Here is a 24,311-nt window from a genome sequence, read left to right on the forward strand (position 1 = left end):
TCCACTTCTCTCCTCCAGGCTTCGTCCTCTTCCACCTGACTCAAGCTGACGAATGGAGGGAGGCGGCCCCTTTTATATTCACACGCCCGTGCTCCAGGTGCCCCCTGATGAGCTTCCAGCGGCACTTCCTTGTGTGGCGGAAGTGCCGCACAAGCACCTGGAAGCACTCAGGGTGTCCCTGGTTTTCCTTTCCCCAGCACCTCTGGGTGTGGCTGAAGTGCTGGAATCCAGGGCTTTTTGGGCATCCGGGCACCTCCTGCCAGTGACCACGGGCCCCTATAGTGTTGAGCTTCCATGCTCTGTTCCCGTGGTCCCCATACCAACCAGGGCAGCTGCCCTCTCGTAGTCCGGAGGAAGCGTAGTCCCTCTTTCGGTCCTTCCAGGCATACATACACATACATACACATATTCATATTACATTAAATCAGTCTGATTGTCGACTATTTCCTGGATTTTCATTTCTATTTCATTTTTGTATATGTGCAAACTCCCACCAGATAATACTGCACTGTTCTACTCAGTGGGTATAATTATAATTATAAAACCATTATGAATATACACAATTACAGCAATGACAGTTAACATTGTACATTAATACTTTAATTATATATACTGTACTGTTCTCAAAAATGTATTTTATTGTTGTACAGTTCTATATGTTAAAGCCTGCAAAGGTGAAAGCATATAAGCCAGGAACCAACCAAGTAGCTGATTCATGTTTCTGAGAAATGTTTTTCAAAATGAATAGCAAGCATAGAATGCATTACAGAAGTGTTCTTAAAAAACTGAATGAAGGATACATTTAAAAATAAAATATAAATAAAACAATTTGTAAATAAAACAGCAAAACAAATGTACTATAAATGTGCATTAATATATCGTTAGACAAATGCATGTATACCCATTTTACAACTCTACAGAAATTCAGTAAAAATATGCAAATAAATCCAGATTGGAATTCCCATTATCAGTTGGTCAATGAAATTAGTCAAGCAGCATAGGATGGTGGTCTGTAGGATGACATTGAAGATCAAGAAGGAGTGGAGGAGACGGAGGGCACAGCAAAGGATCAAATGGTGGAAGTTGAAAAAGGCAGACTGCAAGGTTGAGTTCAGGGAGGAGGTAAGACAGGCACTGGGTGGCAGTAAAGAGTCGCCAGAGAGCTGGGCAACTGCAGCAGAAGTAGTAAGAGTAACAGCAAGAAGGGTGCTTGGCGTGACATCTGGACAGAGGAAGAAGCAAAAGGAAACCTGGTTGTGGAATGGAGAAGTACAGGAGATTATACAGAGGAAGAGGATGGTGAAGAAGAAGTGGGATAGTCAGAGAGATGCAGAAAGTAGACAAGAGTACAAGGAGATAAGGCACAAGGTCAAGAGAGAGGTGGTGAAGGCTAAAGAAAAAGAGTAAGAAGAGTTGTATGAGAGGCTGGACACTAAGGAGGGAGAAAAAGACCTGTACCGATTGGCTGGACAGAGAGAAAGATGTGCAGCAGGTTAGGGTGATAAAGGATAAAGATGGAAACGTAATCACAAGTGAGGAGGGCGTGTTGAGCAAATGGAAAGAGTACTTTGATGAATGAAGAAAATGAGAGAGAGAGAAGCTTGGATGATGTGGAGATACTGAATCAGGAAATGCAATGGGTCAGCAAAGAGAAAGTAAGGACAGCTATGAAAAGGATGAAGAATGGAAACGCCATTGGTCCAGATGATATACCTGTGGAAGCATGGATGTGTTTAGGAGAGATGGCAGTGGAGTTTTTAACCAGATTGTCCAAACCAACACAATGTCATCTTCGAAACACACCAACTTCCATAAAAATGCTTCTAAATATCATCACCACCACCAATCACCTCTCACTCCACCTCCACCAATTTCATCGAGTCTCCAGTGGCTAAACCATAGGGCATGATGGTGTAGTTTTACATCCTCTCTCCCCATTACAACCTTTTGAAAGATGTTAAAGTCTAGATTGACAGAAATGAAACTTTTTGTACTTTACAACTAAATCACACCCCCAATCCACACCCAAAACCACTCCCCCCAAACCTGCATTATAACTACCCTTCCTGATTAAATGTTTAAAATAGTATACAGCCTGGATCTTAAGTTGGTTCATCTTTATTACACAGGTAAAGTTTCATTAAGATTGATTCAGTTGTTTTGGAATAAAGCAATGTCTGATAACCCACCTACTTGATTAAATTTCTGAAACACCATATTCCCTACATTTTAAGTTGGACCAATGGCAACCTACTTGAAAAATTTCCTCAAACTAGGTTCACCCATTTTTGCATGATTGACAAATCCTCAACACTCAACCCAACTGACACAACAGTCATGGGCTCGAATACAATATATTTTTTTTTTCCAGTACCTTTACAGGCCCTTCTAAAATCATCCCACACAACACACCACAGCAATATGAATAAAAGTCTTTATCCTTCACAATGCAATATCAGTAATCACCAATACAGACTGAGATAGAATCATTGGCCATGAAAATATAATGCACACATTTAGAGACTACTATAAGTCCTTATATTCTACTCCGTTTACAGAACACAAGACACAATCTAATGCATTTTTTTGATACATTATGGATACCATGGGTAGATACTCTAAATGCAGAGGAATTAGATAAACCTCTGACACTATCAGAATTACTAGACATTATAGATACTCTAAATGCAGAGGAATTAGATAAACCTCTGACACTATCAGAATTACTAGACATTATAAACTCACTTCAGAGTGGGAAAACACCAGTTCCTGATGGCTACCCTGCTTTTTCAGTTAAGTTAGCTCTCTTCTTATTAGCAACATTTATATAAGCCAGAGACAAAAAATCTTTACCTCAAACTTTTTGCAAAGCATTAATTACCGTTTTTCCTAAATATATATTAAGGACTTATTACATCATATAGACCAATCTCACTTCTGAATAACGATGTTAAGATACTCTCCAAAGCCCTAGATAGAAGGATTGAGAAAGTGCTCCCTTCAGTAATATCACAAGACCAAACCAGATTTATTAAAGGCAGACATTTGGCTTCCAATCTTCGACACCTATTGAATGTAATATATTGACCCATAAAGTCTGACACTCCAGAGATCATATTATCTTTGGCTGCAGAAAAAGCATTTGATATGGTTGAATGGGATTACCTGTTCACCACTTTGCACAAATCTGGGTTTGGCCCGAACATATGCACATGGATCAAACTAATATATACCAGTTCAGAAGCTTCAGTTTGTATTAACAACATTATTTCAGACTACTCCAAACTAGACTGGGGTATGTCATAAGGATGCCACTTGTCACCACTGTTATTTGCAATCGCCAATGAGCCATTGGCTGTTCACTTTCGGATATGCATCATTGATAAAAGGGATTTTCAGAGAAGGACTTGAACAGAAAATATCATTATATACAGATGATACGGTACTGTATATATCAAAGACACAAAATTCTGTGCCTACAGACCTAAATGCACTAGCAGAATTTCAAAAGATATCTGGACTCAAAATTAATTTGAACAAAAGTGTGCTTTTTCCAGTGAATTCTCTAGTAAGCAATATTAGATTGGACACCTTCCCTTTTATCACTGCAGATCAGTTTAAATACCTAGGGGTCAACATCACAAGTAAATAAACTCTTTTTCAACAAAAGTTTGACATTTACATAGATAAAATTAAACAAGATGTGCATAGATGTACTACCATCCATCTTACTTTAGCAGGGAGAATTAACATTGTCAAGATCAATATACTCCCTAAGCTTCTGGTCCTATTTCAAAACATCCCCATATACATTAACAAATCTTTTTTTAAGAAATTAGATTCAATCCTAAAAGGTGACCCTACAACGATCCAAATTAGAAGGCAGCATGGTGCAACCTAATTTTCAATTTTATTACTGGGCAGCAAACATACAAGCTATAAAAACCTAGGCATTGACACAAATAGATGAACACACACTAGCTTGGTCTGCAATAGAAATGAAATCCTGCTGTACTTCTTTATATTCCTTGCTTTATACACCAGTAAATACAAGGTATTGTCAATATACTAACAACCCAATTGTCCTTCATTCACTCAGAATATGGAACCAATGTATAGGGTGGTCCAGATCTAATTATGCAATTTTCATTAACCTATAACTTATTAAGTTTATTACATAGAAAATCACCCGAAAAATCCCGGACCATCGAGAAGTGTGCGAACTGACGACATGAAGAATCATGTTCGTGCCAAGCTGGAATTGTCCCTGCATAAATCAAAGACATCCAGATGATCTGGATCTGCATAATTAGATCTGGACCACCCTGTAGGAAGCACTTTAAGTTAGAGAATATTTTATCTGTGGCACCTCTAGACAATAATCACTTTTCACCCTCTCGAGCTTACACAGTTTTTAATGTTTGGAAAACGAATGGAATTAAATCATTTAGAGATCTGCATATAAATATTGTCTTTGCATTCTATGAACGATTAAACTGCAAATTTAGTCTCCCATCAGCATAACTTTTCCACTATCACCAAATTAGAAACTTTGCTAAACAAAATCTGCCCAATTTTCCTCACCTCCCACCTATTTCTATTCCAGAAGATGTACTAATCAGTCTTAGGGACTCAGACAGCATTTCTATAATATATAAAAACATTTTAAAGTCTCTTCCTTTTAAAGATCCCAGAGCACAGCGGGAAAAGGATCTCCTACTTAACATTTCAGAAATGAAGTGGAAGACAGCCTTGCACAGAATTCACTCTAGCTCCATATGTGGAAATTATTCAACTTAAAATCTTTTATCAAGCACGTCTATCTCACTTAAAATTGTCCAAAATATTTCCAGGGCAAAATCCAACCTGCAAACGTTGCAATCTAGCTCCAGCTTCACTAGGCAACATGCTTTGGGCATGTACCAAATTAACATCATTCTAGACAAAAAAATTTTAAGTGCCTTTCAGACAGCTTTGGTGTCACAATCCCTCCTAATCCACTAACAGCTATGTTTGGTGCACTCCCAGATTGGCTTAAAGTGGAGAAGGACAAACAAACTGTAATTGCCTTTACTTCACTATTAGCACGTAGACTTGTCTTACTCAACTGGAAGAATCCTAACCCACCTCTTTTAAGTCAGTGGGCAACTGATGTTATATACAATTTGAAATTGGAAAAAAACAAATTCTCACTTAAGAGTATCTGTTCAAAACTTTTTTTAAAACCTAGCAGGACCTAATAAATAATATTTTAGAATAAGCATTTATATATTAAAGATTCTTTTCTCACTTTACTACTCTCAATAGTTTTACTTTGGCTGTTGGCCTTCCTCTCTTTCTCATGGGTGGGGGTTGATTTGAATTTAGTTTTTTTAAGTTTGACTTAAAGAAAAAAAGCATTTTTCCTTCTCTGTCCTACTCCTCTTCTTCCAAGCAAATGCTGTCCTCTGCCTCCAGAGTCCAAATTCCTAAGGTGTGATGGACTGGCTCCTTTTATCTAGGACATGTGAGTACTCCTGGTGTTAGGGCATTGCCAGTAGTAACCACTTCTGGTTACAAAGTAAGATTCACAAATCTTTGCAGCACCCCCCTGGCGGCACGGGGGAGACAAACATTCATATATTTTATTTTCCCCTGTCCTTCAGGCATAATGACCTCCTGGCCAGGCAAGGATCCTTAACTGAGTCCTGGGCATCACTGACAACTTCTGGCCATCATTGGCCATTGGTTGAAGTGGGGAATGTTCTGCCTTCATTAAGCTAGTTTTGTTCTATGTTTATAACAAACACAACATTTTTTTAATAAAAATAAAAGAAATTATATATACTTATAGAAATACCAAATTACAGAATATGTTGGGGTCAAATGAGAGAAAAGCAAAAACATTTGTAATTGGCTAATATTGACAATAAAACTTGATAATGAGAAATACATGATTTTATCCTACATACACTAGGGGTAAGCATGAAAGTGACCACTAGGTTAATATTAGTTGATGAGGAATAAACATTTTTTTCCACATGTCACCTTTCATTGTTAGCTTATTTAGCAGATATTATGTGATGTTGCTTTAGCATGACCACATCCTTATACATATCTAAGGTCATTTAGTAATTATTATGGGGATCCTTTCATTTCCTGAATACTCATTTGATTGGTAATTTGCCAATTTAGCCAAATTTTCCTCTTTTGTTTGTTATTTATGTTTTTGCATGATCAGCAATTTGATCTTTTTGCCTCTATCCTATCTTCAATTGACTTGCTGTCTTTAAGCCCTTCAGATGTTCTACTTGTTTCATCGACTTAACCGATATACAAAATTGTTGTCAGCTTTCGTTTCCTCAAACTCAGTGAAGTCTTTGAAGTTTAACAATTGCTTTACAGTATATTTATTTAAAGAATGTTAAACATTAAACCATTTTGTATGTGTCATTACAGAAACCATTTAGCCCAATATTAATGCACTGTTCCTAAATAAAGTTAATTATATTAGGTATATAAGCTAGTTTCCATCTCCCATTTTCTAATACCTGTGATATCTAGCAGGGAGGTGGGCAAGGCAAACATCACCCCATTTACTGTACCAAGTCATCTTAGGGTATGCTCGTGTCTACATCTGCACATATGCACATTTGTCTAAGTTAAAATGACCAATTAAACCAGCATAGTTATCTTTTGTGATAAAGGAAAAAACTGTGTGGACACTGGGTAAATACATCATAAGTGAAAATGAATGTATTGTCGTAGCCAAGTAGTAAACAACAGGTGTTTTTTTAAATACTACAATATTTTATATAAATGATACAAAACACCACACACTATTGTATTGTCTTTTTATAATTTTGAAGACTTGTAGATTCAGGAGTCTTTATGACAGTATTACTTTATAACTTACTTGGTATTGTTCTCCAGTGCAAAGTATGAGGTGATCATAGGGAACCTTCCTGCCTTCCGACAGCACCACATGTTTGGCAGCCCTATCTATCCGCTTCATCTTTCCTATCACCACGTTAACCCAGGACTGCAGTGACAGCAAGGCATAGTCCTTATCATTGTAGCAGTGGCTGTAGGCAAAGAATAAACAGCTATAAGTGACAGTTTAACAATTGAATACAGGGGCTAATTAGACATCTGGGGAGTCGCTGGTGGTCCTGTGGTGTTTCAATTGTGCCGTCATGCTGTGAGCTCACTCAAGTATACTATAGGAGATTATCCACAGTAGATAACACAGGAAAGAATCAATGACCCACAGCCATAAGGCCCCCTTTATATATTAGACAGTATGGCTGGCAGAAAGTTAAAGGGAAAAAATAATTTCCAAAAAAAAAAATTGCTCTATAAAATAAGATATTAACTAGATGCTTTAATTAGCTTGTAAATGCTGTTTCCTATTTTAATGACTTTCTGAAGGAAAGAAAGGCTTAAAAAGATTTAAACCTTTCTGTAACACCAGAATGTTTATCATATAATAAAGGTCAACTGTCTTTCTTAACATCTACAAAAAAGCAGATAAAATTCTTTTGAAGCTTAGGAATTGCTTTGTATGAAACCTTCCTTCCTTCATCACTAGAGATGTGGCAATAACTAATTTGCCATCATTAGATCAACAAGCTGAAGTAGTAGCTGTTTTTCTTTAAGCAACTCTGAACTATAAAAAATTTCCACTACTAGATCCTCTTAACCCTGTTGTTGCTTTGTAACATAGGGAAAAAACTGGCATGAAGTACAAGAAGAATTGTTAGGAAAAATGTTTATTTAGACCTTATGTATCCAAAGAAAGACAATTTGCAGGAGAATAGAGACAGCTGGTCCTTTGTTTAGTGCTTAAAGATTCTCTTCCATTTTAAAAAGCATTTTGAAAGACATCCATATCCTGATCTGTACATTTTAATGGTTGCCAATGTCATAAATTACCATGGGTTAAATATCTTACTATCAGCACCTGCAAGAATGCATAGGCAAAACCTTTGGAAGCTGGGGCACTGCTTAGAACATCTTCGTTTTCTTTATAATACATGCCATTGAAGAAAATGTCAATTTATTTTGAAACCAATTGCCATTACTTATTTCAAAGACCATAAAACCATAGAAAAAAATCACAAAGACAAAAATATGTAGGGTTTAAAACAACAGTTTCCAAAAGGCATGTATTTAATATACAAATCCTTCTTTTACTTTCACATTTAAAAAGAATCAATTCATTACCTCTAAACGCTCATAGAAAGGCAGTAAGTGGAAAAGGTGATTATGAATCTACTTTAGCTTTCCTTTAATAAAACAATGCTGATTACAACAATTTATTTACTGAAAATGTACACATAACTGACATAATGTAGTCATATTAGTTTTCAAATAACAGAAATGTTATTCTACATAGGTTCAAAGGTCTGGAGCCAAAGTAGAATTAATTGAACCTGTCTGGGGCCTATGGTTATAGTACCTAGATTTGTAAGCTCTAGAAGTGAACTACTTAAAGTGGCTAGAATCATACACCCTCTTGGACTAGAGAGTGGCCACGGGCACAAAGACATAGTTTGAATGAATATACTCTATGATGAAAGTGCCAAAAGAGTTGCACAGTGGTACAGAAAGCACACACCATACCTAGATACTCATAGTGTGATGCACTGGCCACTAGTCCTGCAAGCTTGCTTAAAACTGACCCCCTATGAACTATAAAAAATTTCCACAACTAAATCCTCTTAACCATGTTGTTGGTTTGTGACATAAGGAATACAACTGAAAATGAATTGTTAAGAAAAATGTTTATTTATGCTTTATGTATCCAAAGAAAGACAATTTGCAGGAGAATGGATACAACTGGTCATTTCTTTAGTGCCTAAAGATTCTTTTCCATTTTAAAGAGCATTTTTTTTTTATTTTATTAATTTTATTGCAAGGCGGCACGGTGGTGCAGTGGTAGCGCTGCTGCCTCGCAGTTAGGAGACCCGGGTTCACTTCCCGGGTCCTCCCTGCGTGGAGTTTGCATGTTCTCCCCGTGTCTGTGTGGGTTTCCTCCGGGCGCTCTGGTTTCCTCCCACAGTCCAAAGACATGCAAGTTAGGTGGATTGGCAATTCTAAATTGTCCCTGGTGTGTGGGTGTTTGTGTGTGTCCTGTGGTGGGTTGGCACCCTGCCCGGGATTAGTTCCTGCCTTGTGCCCTGTGTTGGCTGGTATTGGCTCCAACAGACCACCGTGACCCTGTGTTCGGATTCAGTGGGTTGGAAAATGGATGGATCGATGAATTTTATTGCAATCATTCCATATAAATCAATCAATTTTTACTAAATATAGGATTTTTAAAGACATCCCTATCCATGTCCTGTTATCCACATGTCAGTTATCCAATTATATGCTTAAAAAAGCAAAACACTATTTCTTGCTAATAGATACTGCACATCAGTAAAAATCAGCACACATAATTTTTGTATTAGAGATCTGCATTTCCCCCTCATTCATTGGTCCAGAGTCTTGTCTTCAATTCAAAAGCCTAACTGCATGTGACTCCTGTTTATAATATGTGCTGAGTTTTCCTAAAGTACCTATTTAACTGAATGCTTGTGTTTTCCACATTTTCAGCATATGAATAGGTAAATGACAAGTGGATTACACTAGATAGATGATCCTGTAGGCAAGCTAAATTTAAATGGAAAAAAATATGAAAAAATGGAAAAAAAGACATGCTGCATGTATCCTGGGGCATTTTCAGAGACTGTTTATCTGAATATCAGAATGCAGTTAAGTCTGCAAAAACTAAATACCTGTCTAAATGTGTCTCTAACAACTGTCACAGGCCACAGATTTTATTTAATATTACAAACTCTGTTATCAATCTCTGAGATACAGTTAGCCCTGCAACATCGCCTGCCGTTTGTGAAAAATTTTTACAATTCTTTGTAAATAAGATTAGCCTTATTAGGTCATCGGTCATACTGCCTACTCAGGTTCCATCTCTTCCTAGAGTTTGTTCTGCTGTCTTTGACGACTTTGAGCCTGTATCACAGTCTCTGTTATCTGTTGATCTATTGATGCAATGCCTGCATTCTACTATTTGCCCCCTGGACAATGTCAATTGCTTAATGAGGTTTTTGATTATGTCTGGCCAAGTATTGTTACCTTAATAAATTTAAACTTTATTTCTGGCTGACTTGAAATGTTAGGTGGTGCAGCCACTTAATAAAAAATAAAATCTGGACCCCTCTAATCTGTCAAATTTCAGGCAATTTCTAAACTATCTTTTTTAATCTACAGTCTTGGAAAAAGTTGTCATTACTCAATTACAAACATTTCAGGGCAAAAACATTATTCTGGAAAAATTCCAATCCGGATTCATATCCTGTTACAGTACTGAAACAACCTTTTTAAAGGTTTACAGTGACCTCCTTCTAACTACAGTTGTTAGAGATTCTGCTATTCCTGCTAGAGTTTGCCTCAGCTTTTGATACTGTGATACCATGTCTGGTACCAGGCATGATTTTTAACAGCTCATTCAAACTTGACAAAGAGATAAAGTCTGTGGTTAAACACAGCTTTTTGCATCTGAGACTTTTAGCTAAGGTAAAGACATTTCTTTCTTTTAGTGATCTTGAAAATGTTATTCATGTTTTTATAACATCTTCTTTGGACTACGGCAATTCTTTGTATGTAGGTGTTGTCCAAGCTTTGTTAAAATGCCTACAGCTAGTCCAGAATGTTGCTCTCGTAAGTGTGACCATATTTCACCAACACTGTCCTCAGTCCATTGGCTTCCAGTCCGCTTCAGAATTGATTTTATTATTTGTTTTTAAATGTTTCAATGGAACAGACCCTTCTTACCCATTGGAACTTCTTCACTTGTATTTGCCAACAAGAGCACTATATTCTGCTAGCCAGATTCTCCTAGTTGTGCTGAGGTTGAGGCTGAGGCAAAGGGGGGATCTGGCTTTTGCAGTAGATGCTCTTCTTTTCTGGAATGGCTTGCCTTATTATATTAGTTCTGTCCCAACATTGCCCATTTTTAAATCATCATTAAAGACTTAACTCTTCTCATTGGCATTTGACCCTGCAAGAAGTTGACATTATGACAGTATATGTTGGCTCATGTATGTTCATGATTTTAAATATATATGAATGGGTGTGGGTATTTCGAGTTTATCTTTTATGGAATGGTTAGTTATGTTAAAAAAGTGTACATTTTATAAGTTAAATTCAGGATTAAAATATTTTATTGTTGTTTGTCAATATTTCTAAATTAAGCCTCGACTTATGAAGAACTATGTGTAAGAAATATGTAAGAAAGAAATTTCCTATATTAGTGATGCCAACATCAAAGAAGGAATTTATATAACACCTCAAATTACTGAATTGATTCAAGATTAGAATATCGATGAGCATTTGAACCACATTAAAAATGTTTTATGACAGTTCTTTGAGTTTTTGCAGGAACTTTTTGGGGAATCATAAGGAATGAACTTTTGAAGTCAAACAAAGCCATGGGATATAACATGTCTTTAAAACTTAATTTCTTGGATTGTCATCTGGACTTTTGCTTTGGAAATGTTGGAGTGATCAGTGACAGCATGGTGAATGGTTTCATCAGAAATTGAAATGGAAAAACAAGACCAAGGCAAGTAAAGTCCCCATGTGCTTTCCTGACTATGGTTAGGCACCTAGGAGGGATATTCCTGAGGCCAAATACAGCAGAAACTGATACACTTCTACCTTTCAGGTGAGATGCTGCCTGAATTTATATATAGTGTAAACATATGTTTATTGCAAATTTAAACTGGGTGTCACTTACAATTCTTGTGTGATAGAGAAAATCTGATAAGATATTTGAATTTACCATGCAAATTACTATAAGGTTTCACCTATATTGATTCATGTGACAAAAAAAGGAAAATTCTGTTACACAGTGTTATGCAACATGATTAGCATTTCTTTTTTCCATGGAGATTTTTCATATCTTTTGTCAATGTACAGGGTTGTTCCCCATTGGCTTGCTTTATATAACATTTTTTAAATCTCCATTCTGTGTTGCAACATGAGATTAACATTTTTTCTCAGCCTTTACTTCAAACTAGATGGGGTAATTAACATATTAAAATGTTTGTGTGGAGTATTCCTTTAAACATTTCAGATGTTGAACTCTTGCTGTAAAACCAACTGATAAGTTACATGTGTAATGCAGAACTTCCAATATCTGGCTAATGCAAGTAGCACCTGTACTATTTTGGATGCCAATTAACCAAGAAATTGGCTTGGCTTATTTTTCAAAATAGAGCTCTTTTTTTGCTTATTCTTTCTTGCAGCCTCACTAAACAACTTCTGAGCACAACCAAACACTTAATACCATTAAACAGAGTTGTTATACAATTACATGTAAATATGCATGACAATAGCTTACAACCATAGCACTGCCACAAAGCAAATAAGGCTTGAAAGGTATTGACTATTACAAAAGATGCCTATTGAAATTTGAGATCTAATATTTTATTAAGATATGCTCAACCGATACAGAAAGTACTGTCATTATTATAAAAACTCCTAGAAATAAGTTAATCTAAAGGAGAATCCTAGGTATAGTAAACAGTTATGCAATTCGAGGATATATCTGTGTTAAATTAATTAACTAATGTACACATCATTGTGGTTTTTTTTTTTAAACATGTTGTTTTTGGTTAAATACATTTCATTGATAGTATCCTTTTACCATTGTATAATAAATATCAAAAGTCAATACAGCCTTATTGAAATTTCAATAATTGTTTATGTCAAGGCTGACGTCAAAAGCAAATAAAGTTACAATATTTTTCTCATTCCAGTGCATCTCCTTTTCTGAGTCTATACTTCCCCTCCCTTTTGGTGCTCTCTCTATATCCCTCTCATTTGTTCTTATCCATCTCAAAATTTTATCAGCCTTTGGCATTGCTAGGTGGGTTATTGTTTCTGCTTAACCTTAATTTGGAATTTCAGACTCCATGCTGAATGGGTTCATATCCTACTTTGCTGACACATTTCATAGCATAATTTGATGTTCTCTTCCAGAAGCCTCTCTGCATGTGCATTTAGGATCTAGGGTTAGTACCAGGACCTATTCTGTTCTCTTTCTCTACATTTATTCCCTGTGTCCTTTTATATATGATCTTCTCCTTAATTAACTCAACATTCATCTAACAACAATGCATCTGTCTTCCTAATTTTATTCTTTCATTCCACCAGTTTCATTCAGCCCAGATCTCCATCTGCCTCTCTGATATTTCATTATTAAAGAATGAACATCATTTTTAACTTAAACTTTCAAAGCCTGATGTCTTTTACTTCTTAATATAAAGATTGTTTATCAAGTTCTCAAAACATAACATAATCTTATTTTGAGATTCTTTCAGGAATCTTTATATAACTTTGAATGAAACACTCTAGTTCAATCAAAACATATCTTCATTAACCTAATCCTCTCACAATTTTCTACACAACATATCCAAATCCATCTTCAGTACTCTTGCCACTTGCCATTAAACCAAATGTTTTTTCATGCTGTTATTTTCTCTAGGCTGGACTGTTTCACCTTTCTACAGAAAAGGATCTGAACAAATTTCTTCCAGTCTCTCCATCTGATATATTCTGTTTATTAATTCCTCCAGACTAATCCTATGGTTTTCTTTCTCTCCACTAGCCTCCAAATATTTTTAGAATCCATATCAAAGCTACTTTCTTTACAAACTGTTCCTGGCATGGCACTATTTCTCACTACCTCTATTCTCTAGTCTCTCCATACAACCTTCAAAAATACCTTAGCTTTGCTTCTGCTGAAATTGAATACAAATTCTCAGTTCATGCTACCATGCTGTGGAATGAAATCCATGACAGCTCCAACTGTTCCAGTTCTTTGAAGACACACCTCTTTAAAAAGTACCTTAGTACTGTTTATAATTCCTGCTCATTGTCTTTTTCTCATTGATATGTGCAGATGCCCTCAGCCTATCTATTGTGAGACAACAGTGGTTTACTTAGACTGCCATTTTGCATCAAGCCTTGAAAATAATTGTTTGAATAAGCTTCTTGTTATCCTCTCTAACTAATTTTTATAAGACATGTTGGATAAAATCCTTTGCATAAAGTAATAAATTATGGTGGCAAGGTGATGCACGTTAGCACTGCAGTGTCACATCTACTGGTTTTAAGTTGCTACCCCAAAAGTCCCTGTGTAGAGTAAGCATTACCATTGACTTACCATAAACATTGATGATACAAAAATCATAGATTACATCATCTAGATAAATACAATTGCCTGCCATTGACAATATTTATTGCTAGAGTTTAGTATTGGAAAGTTAAGCAGCAGACTGTAGTGCTTTTATTTACACAAAAGATTAAAAACTCATAAATGATTAAGGAGCCACGTGTTTGATATGCAATGGAGCAGAGATTTTGCACACTTGTTGAAAAGTATTTTGGGATTGTTTTTTCTTTTCTGATTTATAGGATATTAAGTATTTGTACTACTGTATTTAGAATAATAACACAATCAATTTAAATTCTTTGCTTTAAACTTGTATTTGTAGTGCTTCACTTGTCTAAAACAAAAACAACAACAATATAAATAATTGTAATTCTGCAGCTGGAGTAGAATTGCAGACACAAATGCAGCAAAACAAAACTAAACATTCAACACAAAAATATCACTGTAACACTGGACCAAGTGCTTTGCTAAAGACTTATTTAGTTCAAACTAAAATGATTAATGTCTTCCAAATAACTAAAGTTAAAATTTGCATTAGAACTGGGCAAGTATCACCCTCCATTGTTTACTGCCATCTGGAAACTAGTGTCACTCCTGTTCGATGGTGGCTTAGTAAAAAGTTCATCATCGTTGGCGTCTCATTTGAAAACCTCCCTGATGTCACGCATCGAGCAGATTATGATATTGTACTCTCAGCATTAGATAATGTTTTCTGCATACTCTGATGTGAGTCAATGTGTAAAGATGATTATTATATTTGCATTATTTCATATTTCTGTAATTACTTTCTGTTAATCAGTTTATTATAATGAAGTATATTAACTTTTTAAATGTATGGTTTATCAGGCTGCTATCATCAAATTATGTTTGTGCTGTCATCCTTACCTTGGACTACACATTAGGCTGACAGGTCAAGTATAGATCCACATTTATAAGAAGCACACGGTAACATATAGAATCAAACACATCTAATATGGACATTTCAACGGCTCTGGACTTATCATCAATCTAGGATGGTTGACAGTTGACCCAATATATCATCCCAAATAGATGGAACCTATGAGTCTGTACATTCACCATATAATCTTCTTCGGGTATACTGTTTTTCCTGTAGATCTTAGATTAATTTGGAATTGTAATTTGCCCTATTTTGAATGAGTGTGTCAAACCCCTTTTCAGTGCTGGTTCTTACATTAGGCTCATTATTTCTAGGCTCCCACCAGCCCTAACCTGGATGAGTGTGTTACAAAATATTTTTTACTTGGTACGTCATTTTCAGATGTGCTGATTCTCATTCCAGCCCTTGCACCCTAAGCATATGCAGCACTTCACAAGACTTGTGACAAAATTTCTAAATGAATGCTTTAATAATGACAGCAGACACAGATAACTTAATTGAATTATCACACCCACAAAACAATTAGCATATCCTTGTGACCGAGTTCACTGATCCAAATACAGAATGGAATAACCTTTCGCTCCTTGAATTGGTGGTTTAGCGGAAGTCTCCTATCCAGTATACACTTACAGGCCTTGCTAGGCAGGCTGTGAAATGTAATTACCCTTTATAAGTAACAGATCCGATCCCCTGTTCTGTTTTGTTAAGGTCCAGGGGCACTGATCAGTTCTTTCACCATAATTCATACTATTTAACATCTCTGGTCAGAACACATGCACAAAATCAATTAAAAGATAATAAACTATAAACCTCTGTTTAAAAAGCATTGAATATATATCTAGTAGCATTATGTTCCAATCTTACTCATGAAAAGTAAAAATTCAAAGGCACCACTAAAATTGGTTCAGCAGAACCTGCGTTCTAAAATAATGAATCACATGCCTAAATATATTAAAGACAGAAAACAGGAAACACTTCTACATACAAATTAAAATAATAACCAACTAATGAGACCCTCTTCCTTTTGAAAAGGCTTGCATAAGATGTTAAGAGAGGTTAGCTGACAAAATTATCTAAATTAACTGAATTCCCTCATTTTGCTTTTTAAATTTCTTTCTAATGAAAGAACCAAGATCTCCTATTTGGACTCTAGAATCAGAAGGCCAGACCAGAAATCTCAAAAAACTCACCTAACACTTTGAAAAAGCATGTATACTTCATGCAGCTATCAAAATATAGGTGTAAATCACAAGTGATTCTTAGATATCATGAGGCCATTATTGCATCTTAAAGAAAAAATTGCACGGTTTGCCTTTCCTAAACATTGGTGAGACAAAAAGTATAGGCTACAGCATGTAAATAAATGCAAAAGCCTACCATGGGCAATAGATATTGTTAGAGTTACTGAGTGTTACAGTTAGGCATGTAAAGATCATGAGTAAACTCACAACCACAAGTGGCATCTCATTAAGTGCACCTCTGAGTATGTGCTTAGGCTATTTCACTTATCAAGTCTGTTTCTACAGCATATACCATGGGCTGTTGAGACCATCAGGTTGAGACAAATTTATCTTTAAAAAAATGCTAAAATGATATTTGCCCAAAGCTGCCACATTCAGGGAAACATAAAGGAAACTGTTTTATGTATGACTGGGTATCATTTAAAACATTGCAAATACAGCAGCATCTAATCAAGTAACCACTGTCTTAATGGAAGTTTAATGTAAAAAGTGGTTTGCCATACAAGCAACCAACAGGAAAAACAATCTGTTTCCCATTTCATGAAATAATACAAATAATACAACTCTGCTGCATAAAATGGAGTAAATATTTACAATTTTTGTGATCAGTACAAAAACAGACCAATGTGTATTTTTCTGTGAAAAGCGATCGACATGGTAATGCTGTTTTAAAGTTGCTGAAGTAAGGTTGATAGTAATCCATTTATCTTAATATGCATTTTAAGTATGAAATTGATGATTGCAACACTAAAATGAAACAAATGGAATCTTGTCCCTGATTACAGTTATGTGATATGATTTAATTGCCAATTAATATATCCAAAAGCACCTAAAAATCAAGTATTCATCTACCTATTTAATTTATGTTTCTATTTATTTCTTTATATAAGTAGTCTGATCTTATCTTACATCATAAATGTATCTTAGGAGCATTGGGTACAAGGCAAGAAACAATTCCTGGAAGATACATCCGATGACAAAACCTTAGATACATGATACCCAATAGTTCAGAACAATTTGGCTTAAATGCAAGATTGGTTTTCCCCTCACTCTTACTCTTTCATACTTCTGGAACACATTGCTGATAAATTTTCTAGCATTATTTAAAAATGAATAGATACAAAAACCTCTTGCGGTGGGTTGGCACCCTGCCCAGGATTGGTTCCTGCCTTGTGCCCTGTGTTGGCTGGGATTGGCTCCAGCAGAACCCCGTGACCCTGTGTTCGGATTCAGCGGGTTGGAAACTGGATGGGTGGATGGATAGATACAAAAACCTATTAAAACCTTTATAGTAACTGTTATTATCAATCACAAATTAAAACAGTGACTGCATAGCTTCTCAAAAATGTCACAAAATAACATGTGTGTCGAGTTGCTTCAAAGACCTTATTTAATGCGCCTTGGCTTAATAACCTCTACAGTCCTCCATATTAATTTTAGGAATACAGAGTCAGCTTAAAATTTATAAGGCTATCCAAATAAAATGTTGAAATCTGTAATTGGCTTTAAGCAATTTTACAAACTCTGCTGCAGTTAATGTTTAATAGCAATTGGTATTTCATTTATTTATTGCAAAATCTTATGAATAAAAGATAAATGTCTTCCTATATGTCAGTAAAGTTTGTTTTTGACACATTTAAAAATTGTCATTGCAAAACCCAACCAAACTCTGTATGAATATGAAGTATATCAGGTTCTAAGAAAGATCAATGTTTGTATTAAGGTTTATATCGTCAGTTAGGTTTCAAATAACTGAATGCAGTTTTAAGCAAAAGTGAAAAATTGTTCAGTAACTGTTTGTGAATTTTGTTGTCTGCAATCTGTTTTCGTTACACTGACTTTTAGTGACAAAAATTATTTATGTAATGATGTAATTTAAAAAAAAAATCTGTTGCACAAATTTTGGTTAATTGGGAAAAAAGGTTGATCAACTTGGTTCCATTCTAAATCACATGTATATCAAAAATGATGTACTTCTGGCTTCCCTGACTTATTTGCTATCTACTATATACAGTAGGCTATAACTGAGAACAATGTTACTGAATATTTGAAATGCTTCCATAGGACCTTTAGTCTGACCATTACGTAAACATTGATCACCACTTCCAACCCAAAAGCACATTGCCATAGCCTTGTACAAACTGGCCACCTTCACCAAGTATAGTGTAGACATTTGGGATTAGTAAGACCACCATGTACCGCTGTGTTTACATGGTGTGCCTGGCCATTTGAAAGAGTATGATGCTCAGATACATCGAGTTACCAAATGTTATGGAAATTAATGGAGATTGTGTATCAAAGTTCTTTGGCACATCTTGTGTCACAGATGTATAGTGCGCTCAATGGAATACATATACCTATTCTTCTCCATCTGAAGGTTACTATGATTATATTAACAGCGAACTCCTCAGTTGGTTGTAAAAGACAAGTGTTTAACTAGGGTGACCAGACCAGACATCCCATATTTTGGGGACATTCCTTTTCCAGTCTATGTTTAACCCACGATATTTGTGTTGACACACATGAGGTGTGCATTTTTAAGCAAATACTCCAAGCTGTGAGATACAGGATGGGCCAGGGGCCTCATGTATAAACAGTGCGTACGCACAGAAATGTTGCGCAAGAACTTTTCTACGTTCAAATCGCGATGTATAAAACCTACACTTGGCGTAAAGCCACGCACTTTTCCACGGTACCTCATGCCTTGTCGTACGCAAGTTCTCCGCTCGGTTTTGCAGACTGGCGGCACCCAGCGTCAAAGCAATGCTACTGTTCCTGTGTGGTTACTCATTATTTTCCTGAAGCGGCTTTATAAATACACTGAAACTAACCGCATATTGTTTATTAGTGTAATGCATCTGATTGTAATTAACTTGTAACAATATAATGGTCCAGGGAACAGCCATAGTATTCCAAATACCATAACTGCTTTAGTGTTGTTACTCTCACTTCTTCTTCTTCTTCTTTCAGCTCCTCCCGTTAGGATTTGCCACAGCGGATCATCTTTTTCCATATTACTCTCACTGCACGACTCGGAGTATTTATATCACTGTATCTGAGTGTGAATCACAGCAGCAGCTGATCGGAAAGAGAATTATCGGTATACAGCTTCAAGGACACGCTGTCTCAGCCACTGCAAAACGTTTTAAAGCCTTTCCTGTACAGACCTCGCGGTTCAGAAACAGTTTCATCCCAAGAACTTTAAATGCACTCAATCAATTGCACCTTGTAGGACTGTTTGTACTTATAAGTACAATCAACCCACTGTAAACTTGCACTACAGTTATAATATCGCACAACCTGAGCGCATATTTACATATGATGACGATATCATTTTTAAGGTGAAATGCAGCAAAATATATTTATTAAATTATACAGATAAAACTTTAACTTCATTTAAATAATCTATATTCTTCACTGGGAGTGTCGTTAAGGATAGAATAATTAAACATGTACTACGAAGATATTTCAATGTTCCTTAAACGTTTTGAAGAATCGGCGCTAAGCTTACAGATGGCTTAACTTCTATTACAGAGCCAATTGTGTGGCGATCGGTTACTTGGGGATGGAAAAGCACTGACTGCAGTGACGGCTACGCCAATATATATTGAATATAACACAGAAAGAGAAAATAACAACACAGCTAAAAACGCAGCGACAAATTTCGGCAAAAGTTAAATGCTTGTGTCATGAGCACGAGGCGGCTATGCAGTGTCTGCAACGGACGAGACCATCCACCGTGCATAAGCTACTTTACTGACATTGGCGGGCGAAGGAGCCACCGATTTTCCTCTGCCCAGTGCCACCACAAGCCTAGAGCCGCCCCTAAGTACTGCTGCAATAAATTATTTCATCAAGTGAAAAACATGTTTAATAACGTGCTTTAACTCCTATCATCATGAAAATGATATCACGTATACATCTCAGTATTTTAGTTATTCAGAGAGCTGTAATATCACGAATATAATGGATTCTGTGTCCAGTTGGAGGAAGAGAGCCAGTTTAAGAAGCAAGTAGTGATTCACACACATAGGCACATAGAAGATCAAATACAAAACAAAGCATTTAACGTGCTACTTTAATTACGATGTGATTTGAGAAACTGGTTAATTAAACGATTTTAAGATGAAGTTTATGATGTTCTACTTTAATGACAAAATAAACTACGTGATTAAAGTGGAAATGTCGAGATTGAAGTTGACATTTCGTGCTTTTTCCCTACTGTGTGCCTTTTTTTCTCTGTACCCTAATAAGCTTTCATATGACACTCAGACAGTGGGCTACAACTCGGCTTTTCACGGCGACTTTGATATGTGACTTCTTTTTTATTTCCGGCACTGTGCGATTTTGTGAACGTGAGCTTTCAAGTTTCTCCAACACGCTATGTCACTCGATCAACTTCCTTTTGTTTATTATACCACGGTTTATTTGAACAAATAGTATGTTTTTCCTTTGCCTCCACTTGGTATTCGCTGAAATTCTTATATTTCCCCCGTGCTTTTCCCATTGTCTTTTCACAGAAGGCTGAGCTTAAGGGCAATTTATATTGATTTGCATATTCAAATAGGCGTAATTCTGGGAGGAGTTCGGGCGTTACATAAAGCGCGTGCATGAGCGTTAGTTTTCATGCTGATCGGGATTTATGTAGCGGAAGAATGTGGAAGTTGGAATACGCACAGATTCCTGCATCTGGATTTTTCTGTGCGTAAGCACACTTCGGCTTTTGTGCTTACGCCATGTTATAGTGCGAGTTCTACGCACGGCGTTATACATGAGGCCCCAGATGTTTATTTATTTATTCAGTTCACTAGTTTTGATATTTTATGTATATTGTTATGATTTACATTATTTAAGAAATTTATGTCTCCATAAATACCTTTTTCCTCATATTCTTGTATAGATATTCCTGTGGGATTTAACAATGGAAACAGCAGTCTTAATGTCCAAATTACTCCTTGATAAATATATAAGGTAGTTTAAAATTATGTATACTTTACTGTGCTGCCACCTTGTTTTGGCATGGGCTCTGCTGTAGGGCACTGCTGGTGTCATGGTGATTGCTGGGAATATGGCTTTATGTTTCACCACTAGCACAACAATATAAAAGCGTACATGTCATTAAAAAGTGGCATCCTAGATTGTTTGGATTACTCTAAGTCATTTTATCAATCTTCAATTTTTTGAACACAATCTATTATTGGGTCTAGGGGAAACAGAGGCTATCCCAGCAGAATCATGCATAAGGAAGCAACCAAGCTTAGGTAGGATGCTAAATCATTGCAGGAAACACACAATTAAATTGAACATCTTTGGGAAGTGAGAGGATACGCATATGAGTAAGGAGAAAATGTGCAAACTCTACAAAGACAAAGACAAAAATGGTAATCAGGGCAGAGTTTGAGTCTAACTACCTGTAACTCAAGGACAGCTGCATCCATCAAAATGACAACATGCTGCTTTTGAAAAATTGGACATCATTATCATAAAATTAAATTTGCACCATATTACAAAACGTTTGGCATTAAATGACTTAATAAAAATATACCTGTTTGCCAAAAACACATGACGATCACAGTTGTCTGAAGTTGGGATTCCATGAGTTGAAATCAAGGTAATGTTATTAAACTTCAGGTGTGGTCTGTAAAACACAACAAAAATATTAAACAGTATAAATGATGCATGTTACAAGCTTGTGATTTCTGAAAAAATAGTACTTTTTTACAATAGTATTCTACCCAGTAATTGGTTTTTACTTGTTTAGTCTAATGCATGTAAATATTGTAAATTCAAATCTTTTTAAATATCATACAAGAAGTAACTGAATGCTTGTTATAGTTGTGTGGGTCACTAGCTGCTGTCATAACATACAGTAAGATTAGTATAATAAAAATTACCTCTTTTTTTTTTTCTTTCATTTAGTTTGGAAAAAAATGCTGTTAGCACTATCGATGTGCACTTTTCACGATATCCCAATGTCTTTTACTAAAATTAAGATTTCTGAACCTATCAACCATATTCTAAATTTTAAATCATATATAATGTATCTGCTGCAACAGTTCATCCAATCCATATAGAGGTTCCTGAGTCTTGAGAGTCTAACTCATAGTTAAGACTCCCTGGGGGCTTGTTATACTATGTGCAGAATAATTTTTTGTCCACTTCCTCCTGGAGATCTAAGGATCAAAGTCACCATGGTCAAGACATAGTGAGTATGTTTATAGCTGTTGTTAAGCAGATGACCAAAGGTTACATACCAAAAATCCAGAGAAAAGAAACTAAAAAGAAACTTAGACTTTCTAAAAAAACATGCTCTGAATTTTTAACAGGTTTTTAGTCCTACACTATAATAGCGATAAAATGGTAAACATAACGATTAACAAACATAAAACACTGCAAAGATACAAAAACAAATGGAGAATAAACAATGTCAAGAAGATAAACAAAGAATAGAAATAGTACCACAGTGAAGCCTGGACACTCGAGACAACTTCTCCTCTGGTAGTGCTTTCAATTAATTATTTTTTTGATATTTGAGCTATCTTGTGCTTTAATTCTCCTGGTAAGGTGTATTTTGACTCAGAGTACAATATGCTTCTCCAATAACAACTTAAAGAGTCTAATGAACCTCAAAAGACAGAACGAGTGAAACAATAAGGCTTACTACACATTGTTGCAAATGAAGAAAAAGAGATAGAAATAGACAGGGATCGGTGTTGCACTGCAGTTGTGCAAGCAACTTTGGTAACATGTTTCACTTCCAGCAGTGATCAGATTTTTAATCTGTTAGATGCAGTAGCTGAAAATGAATCCAGAAATAAAGACTCTTTGCATACAGTCAAGAAAAGTAAAAACATATGTTGCTTAATGTACCCTCCAATGCAAACGCTGAGTGATTACGAGGTACTTCCAAAGCACTAAAATTAGAGAAAGAATGACAGATATAATAGAGGTTTGACCTATATCAAGCAGGAAAAGAAAGATGAAGTGAAATGCTTAGGTAACTGTTAGGAACATTTGGTAGAAAACATCAACATGAAAATCAATATGTTTAGTGCCCAACTCCATAATGTGAAAAACATGATGAGAACCCACGTCAAAGAGTTGAAACATATGGTCAGTTCCACTAAGTCTTGGAAAACAAATGTAAAACTCATTGAAATAAATTCACATATTCAGAAGATACCGCAAGAAGGCAGAATGTTCAAATCCATGAATTCCTGAGGGTCTGAAATATGGAAACACTGAGAAATTTACCATGCCATTAAGGAACTAAGAAATCAAAAGACCATATTGCCTACCTGGTAAAAATTCCCCAACCTCTTTCATAGACAACTTAAGGAAAAAGAAAACGTAATTCCACGCCAGAGGGAAGGGAGAGAGTCTTGTTCAGGACAGTGTATTTCCAGAATGTGTTAGTGTTAACTGCTGAAAAGTGGGCTATTTATAATAATATTAAGCAGCAACTGACTGCAGCAGGCATAAGATATGACCTCTTTCTTCCAGTATAGGAGGGAGTCATGGTTAAAGGCTACATCCACACATACAATACCCCTGAGAAGTTTTTAAAAAGATTCCACAGAGTTGCTGTAGCAGAGTTTAAAAAGCACTAGTGATCTATGCAACACTGTGGTCTGTGAGCCTGATTTTATTTTAATGTACTATATTTATGTTTAATGTACATATGTACATTTAAGCAATATAAGACCTGACATCTGAAGCTAATCAGATTAATCTTTCCAGGCAGCTGTAACAATATTAGGAATGTAAAACAGAGATTGTAACACAGGCATCATAAGATAAGAAGTGTAGCACGCATGCATTTTTAATATTTAAAAATGGCCAGAAGGTTATATATATCTTGTATTGGTCAAGCACAGAGTCAAAAACTAAAATGTGCTAAAATGATAGAAAGAAGCCTAGTTTGCATATAAAGTGGTAGAATACAGCCTAA

The 24,311-nt window shown here is 35.9% G+C and overlaps 1 protein-coding gene across 1 annotated transcript in view; it reads right to left on the reverse strand.

Annotated features, from left to right (window-relative positions):
• Positions 1-24,311, reverse strand: part of cfap61 (cilia and flagella associated protein 61) — a 337,473-nt gene that overhangs the window by 106,348 nt on the left and 206,814 nt on the right. Inside the window, exons 20-21 of the mRNA XM_039748028.1 lie at positions 21,906-21,998; positions 6,896-7,064 (exon numbers count right to left, since the gene is read on the reverse strand). Of these exons, the coding sequence (XP_039603962.1) occupies positions 6,896-7,064; positions 21,906-21,998 (262 nt within the window). The remainder of the gene's footprint in view (positions 1-6,895; positions 7,065-21,905; positions 21,999-24,311) is intronic.

The sequence above is a fragment of the Polypterus senegalus genome, chromosome 3, assembly GCF_016835505.1.
Source record: "Polypterus senegalus isolate Bchr_013 chromosome 3, ASM1683550v1, whole genome shotgun sequence".
NCBI lineage: Eukaryota > Metazoa > Chordata > Cladistia > Polypteriformes > Polypteridae > Polypterus > Polypterus senegalus.